Genomic DNA, 15,098 nt, shown 5'->3' with positions numbered 1-15,098 from the left:
CTTTATTTCGACTTAAAGGGCTCTTAAAATCGATTTCCTTACTCCCCCCCGACAAGTGGATTAGCGCTTAAATCGGCCTTGCCGGGTCGAATTTGGGGTACTGTGGACACAATTCGATGGTATTGGCCTCCGGGAGCTATCCCAGAGTGCTCCATTATGACTGCTCTGGACAGCACTCTCAACTCAGGTGCACGATTGTCTGCCGTTGCTCTGACGCAGGGAGGGGCGACTGATGACACGGCTTACAGGGTTGGCTTACAGGGAGTTAAAATCAACAAAGGGGGTGGCTTTACATCAAGGAGTATTTCAGGCAGGACTTCACGGAGGGTTCCAATAAGAAATGGTGCACCTAAGTTATTGTTCTTATTGGAACAAGGAGGTTAGTCTGGCCTCTGATTGATACATGGCTAGATTTGCCTCGCTGCACCTTCTCTGTGAGTGACTGCAGTGTGACCTAGAGGAATGAGTCCCCTAGACGGGGGGCGGGGGAGGGGTTTGCAAATGAGTACAAAACAAATCTGGTCTATTTCTTGTTTTGATACACTCCATCTATCTTTTACATCTTTGGCTGGCAGCAGACGGTGCAGAAGGACTGCATGCAATCCACATCTCATGGCTGCTCGGCAGAAGATGGTATAATAGGACTGTTAGCCATCCTCATCTCTTGCCTGACTGGCGGAAGATGATGCAATAGGACTGCTAGCAATCCGTATCACCTGCCTGCTCACCATAAGATGGTTCAATAGGACTGACTGCAGGACTAAAGAGAATGACCTGATCAGGTCACTCCAAATTTAGTCCCTGTGCCCATGTCTGCCCAGGCACTCCTGATCGGCCTCACACAGGTGACCAGGAGCACCTCGGACATGACGATGACGGCTACCAGTCCTGTTGCACCGTCTGCTGCCACAAGGCAATGGGTTGCTGCTGCTGTGTAGCAATGCAGTACCACGTCTGCCAGCACCCAGGAGACATACAGTGACAGTGAGTTGAGCGGGCTCCATGCTTGCTGTGGTATGGCGTCCGCACAGGTAACTCAGGAAAAAAGACGCGAAACGATTGTCTGCCCTTGCTTTCACGGAGGGAGGGAGGGAGGGAACAGGGGCCTGACGATATGTACCCAGAACCCCCCACGACAATGTTTTAGCCCCATCAGGCATTGGGATCTCAACCCAGAATTCCAGTGGGCAGCGGAGACTGTGGGAACTGTGGGATAGCTACCCACAGTGCAATGCTCCGGAAGTCGACTCTAGCCTCGGTACTGTGCAAGCACTCCGCCGAGTTAATGCACTTACAGCATTTTCTGTGAGTGGGGACACTCACACTCAAATATATAAAACCGATTTCTAAAAAAACGACTTCTGTAAATTCGACCTAATTTCGTAGTGTAGACATACCCTTTGAGACTCTTCTCCAGCTGCTGCTTCCTGTTCTTACTCTCCTTTCCTCTATAGGTTTAGTATACCCTTTGATCCTAGGCTTGGGCCTGAGAAGAAGGAAGGTTGCTAGCATGGGAGCCAGGTGGGCATTCCCCAATTAAGTTCCCCCATTGTTTCCTTAAGGACCCTTGGTATTATTTCAGGTGTTACCTTATCTCTTTCATTGTTTCATTTCCCATTTGTTCCCCCCATCTCCCAACAGCCTCCTTTGATTTAATTCCATGTTGTCAAGCGAGATAATATCAAGCAGGTATACTGAGGTGCATATAATATTGATTTAAAAAAAACCCCACTTTCCTCTTTCTCCACAAGGGGTTACAACCATCAAAAAAGATGATGATGGGGAGCATCCAGCCAGCAAAGAGAAAAGGGAGGCGTAAAAAGAGAAGGGAGGTGGAGATCCAGCTAACAAAGGGCAGTAAGGAAAGGAGGAGTTCATCTTCTGAAAAGGCTGAGAACTAAATAGAAATTTGGAGGGTGGGAGAAGGAAGTCATTTTGATTTTTCTGCAGAAGGGGCCTGCTGCTAAAAAATTTCTTGGTGTCCGATCCAACTGTTATATTTTGATGACAAAATTTGCATCCAAGAGGAAAGGATGCAAGCTTTCAGCAATCTGAATATTAAAGATGACACTTGTTGCTGCCATTGCTCTCTGAAAATCTAGAAAGAGCTTTACATCCAATAAGTTCCTGAGAGTGAAGACAGCTTTGACAGTTTGGACAGGCATCTTTATCCAAGGATGCAGTTATAGCCCTTGTAGATTCTTTAAAATGATTCCTGTGCAAATAAGTAACTGCTTCTGCCCAAATTATCTTAAGCCAGCTAATTTTTATCTGGATCTTTACGTACTCCACACATTGAGATAGCAAGAAAACTCCTCTGTCAGGATTTGAGAAAAAAATATATAATATAGATAATTGCTTATTATTAAACTTGTGTTAAAACTATACAGTGTTCCTTCAGAAACCCTTTGTTGTCATTGTGTGTCTTGGAGTAATGCATATGTATAAGAGATAGAGATAACAATACCTTGTAAAACTAAACACTGTAAGTTAGTTGTGTAAACTGAATAATGTGAAGTGTAAGTGGTGGTATATGTTGTAGAGAACATTGGATAGAAAATATTTCTGACATGCAAAGAATTTTTATTAGGGCTGTCAAGCAATTAAAAAAATTAATCCCAATTAATTGCACTGTAAAACAATAATAAAATACCATTTAAATATTTTTGCATTTTTCTACATTTTCAAATACACCTCTACCCCGATATAATGCAACCCGATATAACGCGGGTTCGCATACAATGTGGTAAAGCTCCGATACGCTGCTCTGAGCAGTGTGTTAAGGGTGCTGGGCTGGGCCGGGGCCGAGGGGTTTGATAAGGGCAGAGGGTCTCGGGAGCGGTCATGGGCTCCCCCACTAGGGTCTGGGAGGCAGGAGCTGGGGGGGGCGGGCAGTTTTGGAGGCCCTGCAGTCCCAGAGTGGCCCGGGGGATTAGCGGGGGCTGGGAGCATCCTGCTCCATTTCCCTCGCTCCAGCCACAGCCGTGTCACTTGGGGGAAGGGATAGCCCCTCCCGCACTCACCGGCAGCGGCGGAAGCGGAGCAGCCTGGCCCCAGCCCGCTCCACTCCGCCAGCTCCCAGCTGCGGCGCTCCTCTTCCCGCCACAGGTGAGTGCGGGGCTTTCCCCCCGCACCCCAGCGACATGGCTGGGGCTGGAGCAAGGAAAGCGGAGCAGGCTGGGGCTGCATCGCTCCGCTTCCTGCCGCCGGTGAGTGCGGAGGGTGTCCTTTCCCCAACCTCCCCGCACTCACGGGCGGCAGGAAGCGGAGTGCTATGGCTGGGAGGTGGCGGAGTGGAGCGAGCTGGGGCCGCGTTGCTCTGCTTCCCGCCGCTGCCAGTGAGTGCCTGTCAGGGGGCGGGGTGTGTGAATAAGGGTCAGAGCAGTCAGGGAGCAGGGGGGCTGGGTAGGGGTGGGGTCCTGGGGGTGATTAGGGACGGGGGTCTCTGGAGGGGTCGGTCAGGGAACAAGGAACGGGGGGGCCAAAGCAAGCTCGATATAACGCGGTCTCACCTATAAAGCAGTGAGATTTTTTGTCTCCTGAGGACCACATTATGTTGGGGTAGAGGTGTATGTTGATTTTAATTACAACACAGAATACAAAGTGTACAGTGCTCATTTTATATTTATTTTTGATTACGAGTATTTGCACTGTAAAAAACAAAAGAAATAGTATTTTTCAATTCACCTAATACAAGTACTGTAATGCTATCTCTTTATCATGAAAGTTGAACTCACAAATGTAGAATTATGTACAAAAAAACCTGCATTCAAAAATAAAACAATGTAAAATTTTAGAGCCTGCCAGTCCACTCAGTCCTACTTATTGTTCAGCCAGTCGCTCAGACACACAAGTTTGTTTACATTTGCAGGAGATAATGCTGCCTGCTTCTTGCTTACAATGTCACCTGAAACTGAGAACAGGCGTTCGCATGGCACTTTTGTGCATATGTCCCTTCATGCTTCAGCCACCATTCCAGAGGACATGTGTCCATGCTGATGACGGGTTCTGCTCAATAATGATCCAAAGCGGTGTGGACCGATGCATGTTCATTTTCATTATCTGAGTCAGATGCCAGTAACAGAAGGTTGATTTTCTTTTTTGGTGGTTCGGGTTCTGTAGTTTCCACATCGGAGTGTTGGTCTTTTAAGACTTCTGAAAGCATGCTCCACACCTTGTCCCTCTCAGATTTTGGAAGGCACTTCAGATTCTTAAACCTTGGGTCGAATGCTGTAGCTATATTTAGAAATCTCACATTGGTACCACCTTTGCATTTTGTCAAATCTGCAGTGAAAGTGTTCTTAAAATGAACAACATGTGCTGGGTCATCTGAGACTGCTATAACATGAAATATATGGCAGAATGAGGGTAAAATAGAGCAGGAGACATACAATCCTCCCACATGGAGTTCAGTTGCAAATTTAATTACCGCATTATTTTTTTAACAAGCGTCATCAGAATGGAAGCATGTTCTCTGGAATGGTGGCCGAAGCACAAAGGTGCATACGGATATTTTGCATATCTGCCATGTAAATACCTTGCAATACTGGCTACAAAAGTGCCATGCAACTCTGTTCTCACTTTCTGGTGACATTGTAAATAAGAAGAGAGCAGCATTATCTCCTGTAAATGTAAAATGGCTGAACAAGAAGTAGGACTGAGTGGACTTGTAGGCTCTGAAGTTTACATTGTTTTGGTTTTGAGTGCAGTTATGTAACACAAAAAATCTAAATTGGTAAGCTGCACTTTCACGAGAAAGAAATTGCTTTACTGTACTTGTATGAGGTGAATTGAAATACTATTTCTTTTATCATTTTTACAGTACAAATATTTGTAATAAAAATAATATACATTTTGATTTCAATTATAACATAGAATACGATATATATGAAAATGAAGAAAAACATCCAAAATATTTAATAAATTTAAATTGGTATTCTGTTGTTTAACAGCGCAATTAAAACTGCGATTAATCACGATTAATTTTTTAAGTTAATTGCGTGTGTTAACTGCAGTTAATTGACAGTCCTAATTTTTATCTGATCAACAGACTAAAACTTCGAGCTTTTGAAATACTTGATATGTCTGTACTCTGTCTATCCCTGGAGTCAGTGGGACAAATTAATCTCTTCATGTAAATTATCACCAGGGTTGAATTTGGCTCGCTGACTGCTGAATTCACTGGGGTCTCATCTGAATATGTGGAAGTTAATATTTAGGAAATGCTTGTTTTCTCGAGTAGCACTTGGTGAGTATAACATTGTAAACATATTTTTCAAGTGTGTTACACACCAGTTTTTATTTAATTCATGTCTTAAATCATCTGAAAATCTCTAAGCAATAAGAGGAAGCTGTAGTTAATTAAACCACAGATGGCAAGGACTAATGTGGTGCTGACCTCTGTGAAGAATGCAAAATCTACTTAGTCTTTTTTGGTGAAATACTGCAGCTGAAATGAGTTCTTATTGTTACAAAGAAAATGTCCTTCATGCATTAAAGCATCGTGTTGCAACATTGTGATTTGAGGAAGGTACTTTCTACGTCCACATTTCAGGTGCTTATAATATATAGCAGCGTTTCCCAAACTTTTTTGGCCACGGAACACCTGGTATATATTTACTGAACATTTACAATATTATTTTGTAGTTGTTTGGTTTTCCAATAAAAAATTGCATTATTTATGCTCAAATATATTTTATTGTATTTTATAAAACAAAGCAAAAATACAAATTTAAAATAACTTGAACAATTTCTAACTGGAAAGCACATATAAAGTAGTACAAAAATCAAGTGCAACACCTTTTTTTATTTATTACGATTCTTTCATGGAACACCTATTCACATTGTGCGGAACACCAGTGTTCCGCAGAACACAGTTTGGGAAACGCTGATATATAGAATACATTTTAGCTTTGGCTGTTTTTCCATTACTGAGACCATGGGATCGTCCTTCCTCCTTGGTCAGACAGGAAGAATTGACAGTAATTGGAGAATTTTAAAGCCCTCAAAGCGGAGCTCAAATTGGGCAGTGATGTGGATATATACTACTCCTCCATTTACTCTGAGCTGCCATCTTGAGCTCCAGAGTTCCAGTTTTCATTTTAAAACAAAATCAGTCTCTAGCCATTACAGTTGTGAAGAAAAGCTTGAAAATGTGAAAAAGCCTGTTTATTTCAATGAGATATTAATTCAGATGTCATAAGAATGGCCATTCTGGGTCCGACCAATGGTTCAACTAGCCCAGTATCCTGTGTTCTGACAAATGCAAACTTCTTCATGAAAATCTCTGTTTAGGCAATGTCACTGTTTCGTGTGTGGGAGGAAAGATTTAACAAAAGTTTTGACTATCTTTAATCTACTGTACATGACATCTTATTTTGGTGCCACAAGTATCTGTCGGTTAGGTGAGTATCACCACTTCCACCTCACATCCTTTCTCCTGCTTCTCAAATCAAGAAGGAAAGAAGCAGGGCAGCTGAGACCCACTGGGGAGTCAAGCTCAAGGGACCTGCATTATATTCTGAACAATCTGAAGAGTCACATTTTGGTATCTCAGGTGGACAGAATTTGGTTTGTGGGTGGAGCTTGGAAGAATATTGCTGTTCTGTGGGCTCTCCCCACAATTTGATCCTTTGTCTCTTTGGGTCACCTTCAAGTTCCTAAGTTTGATTCCTGACTCAAAAGATATCTGAAGTAGGACAAGTAATCTGTAGCTGCCTGTCAACTATCTTGGATGCCTCGTTATGTATTTGGAGCCTGAAAATGCTTTCTTGGACAAAGAAACTGTTTGTTTCTTGTGCTGTCTGTCTCAGCACTCAAACATACTCTGTGGTCTTGCAGTCTTACTGTGCCTGACCTTTCCACTCCCGCTATTGGGAGAAGCAGGAGGGGGCCTGGTTAAAATGGAATTATGGAAGTATAGCTCGCAATTCCAGCCTGCTCCACCACATTGTAAGAAAGGAAATACTATGGCATAGGTATACTCGTGTTCTCAGAAGAACTTTGGAACATTTGCTTAAGGTCTTTTAGGAAAATGGACTCCCTTGCATTGTTCAAAAATTCCAGGAAAGTCCTAAAAGCTTTGCAGTGTGTCATCACACAATGGGTCAGAATCTGAATCCAAGAGGCAAACAGATAAGTCAAATAATTTTTGCTCAGGTAGGAAGAAAACCACTCCACTAGAGCTGTGTCCACATCTTGGTGGGATGGAGGTGGTAACAGCAAATGAGCTCTGTAAAGCCTTACATGACCTGGGAATTCTTCATTCAGCCTTCATCCACAGGTTGGTTATAGCCATGCTACTTTATGCAGCTGTCTTCTGGAAGGAGAGTAAGTATGGGAATACTACTTCTCCATTCCCGTCCTTCCTTTCTATGGCTCTGGGGCACATTCTCTTGCCAGTATTTAGTCTAGTCCTCCTCTTGTGTGAGATGCTGCTACTGTATTAAGAATGCAGAGATTTTGCTATAGTCATCTCAGAAGGGCAAATTATAATCCCATTTATATGATGATTTGCTTTTTGTGACAGTGGCAAGCCAGCACAGACATCCACTCAGAGGAATCTTGAGTTCCAGGACTGAGGGAAGACTAATCTTGGATTGGGAGGTAACAAGACTAACACATTTTCTTTCAGAACAGAAGAACTCAAACTGTGGAAATTGGCAGAGAAGAACTATAGAGGGCATGAATATTCTACAATTTGACTGGTCGTCAGTCTAACTAAGAAGGAAGTAAGAATCCAGGATCTGTGCTGTCTTGACCCAATCACAGGAAGTACCTTTATAGGGTAAATGGGATTATATTTTTTTCTTTAGGAAAGTACACCGCTAAGAAGTAAAACTAGATAATTCCAGATCAACATCACCGCCTGCAATGCCATCTTAAAAAGGAATTGAGGAAGTGCAGGTCTGATGGCCTTCCTCTTGTGCTCTCTACCAGCCTTTCTTGTAGGGTGCAATGAAGCACTAATGTGTTTAGCTCCAAAACACATTATTACATTTGAATGTATGACCAAGTGAATGCAAAAAAATCAGGAAATTCAAAGGTAAGATGGACTACAAAAAACATAATTCAGCCACTTGGCATATACATTTAACTGAATATATAGACATACAACACATGCATAAGGGGGTAGAGTTATAGTGGTTGTCGGAACCATTACTTTGAATTTCCTGACATACTGAGCTTAAATTCTATTATTAGAATTTCTCCTTGACATAGTGATTTTTGTTGACCATTATTTTAATTGTGTGTATAATAATTGAAAGTTCATAGCTAGAAGTAGAAGCTTTATTTTACAGTGGTTACCGAGAGTGTATTAAACATTCCAACGTGTCAATGCTGTGTAAAGAATAACTTTCTATATTAAATGCTTATAGGACTGGATGCAGGGCAGTCTTTATTAAAGGGTGACAAATCTGGATGAACTTGTTCAAATGTACTCTTTTCTGTTTAAAAAGGTATCTTTTCATGTGATTATTTTATATAAATACAAGAAGGCAATAACAGAAAGTATGTACTGTCAAAACCCTAGTTTTCAGGGTATTTTTCTCAAGGTATACTTTATTTTTGTGGATTAATACATTTGGAGATATTTTGGGTGATCTCTTAAAGGACAAGTGGTTTCTTATACAGGTTTCACATATTGTCTTTTATTTTGCTGCTGTGACCTCATGTTTAATGAATTGGAGACACATAATAAAATGTCAAGTGGAGTAAGCTGTATGTGCGGGCAGAGGTATAAGAGTTGAAGCCTATGCAGTACTGTGGGTGGGAGACAGATTTTCAGTTTTCCAAGTCTGTGTCATCTTTTGGATCTCTAATTAGATTCTTCACACATCCCTACTCCCATTCTAAGGATAAAAAGTTAAGACAGGAAGGAAGCAGGAAGGTATAGGTGAAGGAAAACACTTTTAAATGGTAACAAGCAGACACTAAAAGGCAATGGGCAGTTGTTGTTAAAATATTTTATAACCTATGTGCTGAGGATCTCTCTAATTATTTTCTCTCTCTATGGGGGCCTCTTCACACAACTACATGTACCTTCTGTCCACCGTTTCCAAGATCTGCCAATGTACTTCTCAAAGAGCCACCAACTATGGCTTTTGTTCCTCCCAGTTACTCTAGGGCTCCTGCCACTGATTTCAAATTCAGGAGTAGTAATTGTGCTTTGAAAGAGAGAGAGAAAAATATCAGAGCCCACAGGTGAATTGACAGGTTGTAGTAGATCCCATGACTGAATAAACCATGTTTCGAAGTACAGGAAAAAATGTTAATTTGTGTCCAGATCTGCCCCTTTATGAGGACAGTGCCACCAAAAATGGATTTATTTAATTTTCTAGATACTTTCTGATTAACTCAAAGATATACATTGTAAAGAGAATTTATTTTAAAATAAAATCTTTGCTAATGAGAGTTTGGACCAAAACTGAAATATGTCTTATTTCAATCAAGACCATTTACCAGGTTCTGTGTCGTATTAAAAACTAGCAATAGTAGTTTTCTTTTCTTACATATACACATTTATATGTTGGTATAAATATTTAAATTCTCTCTTGCAGTGTGTGTGTATAAAAAAATATGAATTGGACATTTCAGGCTTCTGATTTTAACGCCACTTTGTTGAAACAAATGTTACCGTATTCTCGTAAACATTGAACTCTTTATAGGGTAACATCAGGTTATAGGGAAGGCCTTATTTGTGAAAGTGTGAGTCTATTAATAGCTTGTAAGTCTGACCATGTATGGGATCCAGTGAACTTTTTTCCTCATGAAAATCACTCTTACTACTAACAAATACAGCTTGCACGTATGAGATTTTTTCTAAAAATAACCCATGGATTTGTATTGAAGCAATACATTTTACAGTCTTGTTTCAAATTGTACTTTGGAATGTGTTTAGAAAGATAAACGTCATAAATGTTATGAATAAACATAACATATGGTTCTTTTTTAAATCTCTAGGACGACGTAGACAGTCTAAACCCAGTTCTCAGGGACAACCCGCAGCTTCACGAGGAAGTAAAAGTCTGGGTAAAAGAACAAAAGGTTCAGGAGATTTTTATGCAAGGTAATTTGAGAAATATGTGTGTTTTGTATTTCCTTTTTTTTTTTCTTTTTGTTTTCGTGTATATGTGTGTAGCTATTTTAAAGCACTAGGTTGGATGGCATTTATCCCTAAGTGGTATTATTATAGAGCATATCTCACACAGTTCAACTTTTCTAACTAGGCCCTTTGAAAATAGTTTGTTAAAACAACAACACCACAATTGGGAGAAAAGCTGTGATGTAAGTATACACCCAGATTTTCAAAAGCAAATGTGTAAATGATCATGCACAGATTTTGGGGGTTTTTTTTGGTTTTTTTTAACTTGTGTCACACCCTTTAATAGTTATGCAGCTGTTTAATAATACCATCAGGCAGAACGTTGGACATTTTATTTATGATTTTGGTGTTGAGACTAGTGATGGTGCCTTAATCAATAAATAATAACCATGTTTTCTTTTTAGTCCACACTATACTGTTATGTGCTCTAAAGAAGGAAACATTCTTTGGGATAACGAACTGTTAGTCAGAAGTACAATGATTTCCATTAGAACTGCTCAGCTCTAATAACAATGGCCTGCCATTTACAATTGTGCTTCTTTCCAACCAGTTACTGTTATATTGTGGTAACTATATCTGAAACACTCTCAGATTTTGTACTGTATGAGGGCCTGCTGAGATTTTGACATGTGGCTTTCAAATTGTTGAGGTTTTGTAACTCTCAGTCCCCATTCCTATAGTTGCTGCTAATCCATGAAGTTGTTGGTTTTCTAGTTTGTAAAATGGAGGTTTTGTGAAAGCTGATGTGAAGTAGGGGGAGGGGTTTATTTGGAGCAACTTTGCTAATAAATCATTCTAATGTAGCATACATTTACTATAGTCATATAAGCGTCTGTAAGATCAAGAAGTAAATCCCGAGTTAAATAACAACACAAAGTTTGAGGGAAAAAATGTGCAAAACAACCAGACGAAATTAAAAGTATGAGCATAAGGAAGCTAGAATTTTTAAGAACAAATCATGCCAAACTTCATCGCTGCTTTGATAAAATTACAGAATTAGTGGATGAAGGGAACACAATAGGTCTAATATCTGAATTTTAGTAAAACATTTGATATCTTCTCACTTGCTGAATTTGATTTGCTTAGACATGATTGCTATTCCATGGATGGTATGCTGGCTAATGGATGACAATGTACTCAATTGTGGAGGAAGTATCTAGTGTGGTGACACTAGGGTCAGTATTAGATTTAATATTATGTGATCTGGAAGAGGGAGTTTACAGTGTGCTGATTAAATTTGCAGAAGATAATGGATTTGGAATAGCATGAACTCAAGATAGGGCCAAATACAAAGGGAACTAAAACTGAATTCGTTCTACTTATTCATTTTATTTTGAATATAATAAAAACACACCTATATAAGGCTGTAGGCACCCCAACCACATAATACAACAAAACACTAACATCATTAAAATAATTGTTCAAAAGAAACTCTGCAAGCCTGTCCTCTACAAAAAAGCTCCTTTTTCATCCCTTCATCATTCCAGGAAGCTTACCCTTGTCAAAAACCCTATGAAACATGTTTTTGCAGCATGCCCAGCATGCCCAAATTCAGGCTGTTTCCAACCAAGGGTTGGAGCAAGTTCCAGAGCCTCACACCTCTCATAGCGAATGCCTTGCCAGCAATACCCTCTTTTTTTATAATGAAGGGGATTCTAGCTCAGGTACCGCTGCTGATCACAGCTGTGGAGGTGTGGCATGGGGAGAGGTCGTTTCTCAGTTAGCCATATTCTAGGCCATTTAGGGCTTTTGTAGGTGATAACCAGCACCTTAAACTTTGTGCAGAGACCAGTAGACAGCCAATGCAGTTTATGGAGCACTAGTATCATATGCTCCCAGCAATGTGGCCTACCCAATAAAGCGAGACATTACGTTCTCTATCAGCTTCAGTTTCTGAATGATTTTAAGGGAAACCCCATGGACAGCACATTACAATAGCTTAATCTTATTTTATTAAAATGAACTCATCTTTCCTTTTCTTCCCTCTGTTGTCTGTCATCCTTTATCAAGTCAGCATCACCTGTCTTCCCAACTCACTCAGGCCCATAACTGGGCAGCATCTTCAAATCTGCCCTGTGTTTAAACCCACACAGTGAGGTTGTATTTAAATCCTCCTTCTTCTTTTTCAGTAAAATTTCCAAGATCCATCTTTTTTCTTTCTGTGCATACAGTATGTCTAAAATTGTCATCCAGCTTTTATCGTTTTCCTTTTTGACTCTTGCAGCTGCCTGTTCCCTGGCCTTCGTGACATGCACCTTGCTCCTCAGGTCTATTCAAATGCTGTTTCTAAGTCTCCACCTGTTTCATCTTTGTGAATGTGTTGTCCCCCTGAGTCCTTCCACTGGCTCTCTCTTCACCACCAAATCAAATCACAAGTTTGTTATTCAAGTCTTTAAGGCAGGGGTGGGCAAACTTTTTGGCCCAAGGGCTGCATCGGGTTTCGGAAATTGTATGGAGGGCCAGTTAGGGGAGTCTGTCCCTCCCCAAACAGCCAGGTGTGGCCCGGCCCCCTCCCCCATCGCTCCTCCCCCACTTCTCGCCCCCTGACGGCACCCTCCCTCCCCTGCCCCCAGGACTCCTGCCCCATCCAACCCCTGTTCCCTGACGGCCTCCCTGGGACCCCCACCCCTGACTGCCCCCGCCACCCCATCCAATCCCCCTCTCCTTCCTGACTGCCCCCCTGGGGCCCCTGTCCCCATTCAACCCCGCTGTTCCCTGCCCTCTGACCGCCCTGACCCCTATCCACACGCCCACCCCCTGACCACCCTTCCCGAACTCCCTTGCCCTCTATCCAACCCCCAGCTCCCTGCCCCCTTACCGCATTGCCTGGAGCACCGGTGGCTGGCAGCACTACAGCCGTGCCTCCTGGCTGGAGCCAGCCGCGCAGCACAGAGCACTAGGTCAGGCTGGGCTCTGCAGCAGCACTGCCCAAAGCATTGTGCCAGTGGCATAGTGAGCTGAGGCTGCGGGGGAGGGGGAACGGCGGGGGAGGGGCTGGAGGCCTGCCTTGCGGGCCAGGAGCTCAGGGGCTGGGCAAGAGGGTCCCGTGGGCCGGGTTGTGGCCCGCAGGCTTTAGTTTGCCCACATCTACTTTAAGATAGTGACAGTGTAGCACGCCCCTCCCCTCCCCATTATATGCTTTTGTGCCTCCTTGTTGCTTCTCTGTTCTGCTGACAATGAGAACCGTAATCATTTGTTTGTCCAAGCATGTTCATTCTGTCCCCTTATTGCATAGGATGCCTTTCCTGAAATCATCCATAAAGCCACTACCTCATCCTTTAGCTCCCTCCTCACGATCCACTTCTGCCATAATGCCTACGGTAAATTGCCATCAGACAATGGCCAGGCAAATGGCCAACAGGGATTATTGATAACATTGTCTTCAAAAAAACAAAAAAAAAGACTGGAAATGTTCAAATTATGCTCCTAGTTAGTCAGTGTAATCATGTGCTACTGTCACTTTTACCGTCGTCTTTCCTCTCTGCTTCTTCTCCTTCTGTTTATGTGCACTTGTTATGTTTTTCCTTAATTTAGACTGAAAAACTCTCTGGACATGGGCTGTCTCTGTTTGTATAATGCCTCATCCAAGGAACCCCCAGATTAGAGTGGAGCCTCTGGGAGCTGCTGTAATACTACTAATAAAGAACTATGGGCCAAAACTTACGAGAGTGTGTTGGAAAAACTCCAAGCTACAATAGTACATACAAAATAAAATAATTTAAACACAGATATTCAAAATGTAGGGGCAAACGTCGAAAGCGATATTTCCAAAAAGAGAGAGATGTGACAGTGCGCTGCAGATTCAAAGGGAGTTTGCAAAGAGAGACAGTAGCATAAAAAGTGGATGCAATTTTGGGTGCATGCATATGGCCTTTGCATCTCAGAATGAAGAGGAGGTAGTGCTTTCTCTGACACACTGAAGGATTGCATTCAGTTCTGGGCACCTGCATACCAGAAAGCTTTATGCAAATTGGAGTTGCGAGGAGCAACAAAAAGAGGCTAAAAGGACCGATTTAAAATAGAAGATTCAGAGATCTAAATTTGTTAAGTTTGTGTGAATGACAATTAGGAAGAGGTGTGGTAATAACAGTTTATAAATATTTGAAGAGTATAAACACCAAGGAGGGGAGAGTATTATATAGGGTGGTATGCTACAAACAAGTATAACAGAAAGCAGTGGTATGTTAGACACACCATTGGCAGTTATATTAAGTATCAGGAAAAACCTTCTAAAACAGCTAAATGTATTCTTTTGTAAGTTTTCCAGGGGAAGTGGTGGAAGGCCCCTTACCTGGAACATTTAAAACAAGACGGGGAAAAGCCCTCACCAGTATTTTTAAAGGAACAATCTTGCACTGACATGAAAATGTGACAGATGATGCAATTGGAGATGGAGAAATATGTAGAGAGCATTCGTACCAGATAGTTTTGCAGTTGTACTTTGATTCAGCTTCAGAGTAGAATCCCTTGTTTTCCCCCAAAAAAGTTTTGCTCCTGTAATTTAGAGATCCAGTTCACAACGTTTTGTATGTTTTAGAAAGCCAGCATCCCGGTACTGGGGCTGGACCTGGGCCCCGGTCCTAGGGCTGGTTTTGTTCAACATCTTTTTTAATAATCTGGATGATGGGATGAATTGCACCCTCAGCAAGTTTGCAGATGACACTAAGATAGGGGGAGAGGTAGATATGCTGGAGGGTAAGCATAGGGTCCAGAGTGACAGAGACAAATTGGAGGATTGGGCAAAAAGAAATCTGATGAGGTTCAACAAGGACAAGTGCAGAGTCCTGCACTTAAGAAGGAAGAATCCCATGCACTGCTACAGGCTGGGGACCGAATGTCTAAACAGCAGGTTTTTCAGAAAAGGACCTAGGGGTTACAGTGGATGAGAAGCTGGATATGAGTCAGCAGCGTGCCCTTGTTGCCAAGAAGGCCAACAGCACATTGGGCTGTATTAGTAGGAGCATTGCCAGCCGATCGAGGGAAGTGATTAATC

At 42.0% G+C, this 15,098-nt stretch overlaps 1 protein-coding gene across 7 annotated transcripts in view; it reads left to right on the top strand.

Moving 5' to 3' along the window:
- Nucleotides 1-15,098, top strand: part of JMJD1C (jumonji domain containing 1C) — a 314,652-nt gene that overhangs the window by 229,961 nt on the left and 69,593 nt on the right. For 6 of the 7 annotated variants that reach the window (XM_027835065.3, XM_027835066.3, XM_037905088.2 and 3 more), the window contains one exon: nt 9,964-10,069. In XM_027835065.3, the coding sequence (XP_027690866.2) occupies nt 9,964-10,069 (106 nt within the window). Of the gene's footprint in view, nt 1-7,633; nt 7,787-9,963; nt 10,070-15,098 lie in introns of all 7 variants that reach the window. The other variant, XM_037905089.2, reaches the window with a different exon arrangement.

Source organism: Chelonia mydas, chromosome 7 (assembly GCF_015237465.2).
Source record: "Chelonia mydas isolate rCheMyd1 chromosome 7, rCheMyd1.pri.v2, whole genome shotgun sequence".
NCBI classification, from domain to species: Eukaryota; Metazoa; Chordata; order Testudines; family Cheloniidae; genus Chelonia; species Chelonia mydas.
The sequence above is the reverse complement of the archived record's forward strand: the minus strand, read 5'-3'. Positions and strand labels throughout refer to the sequence as shown.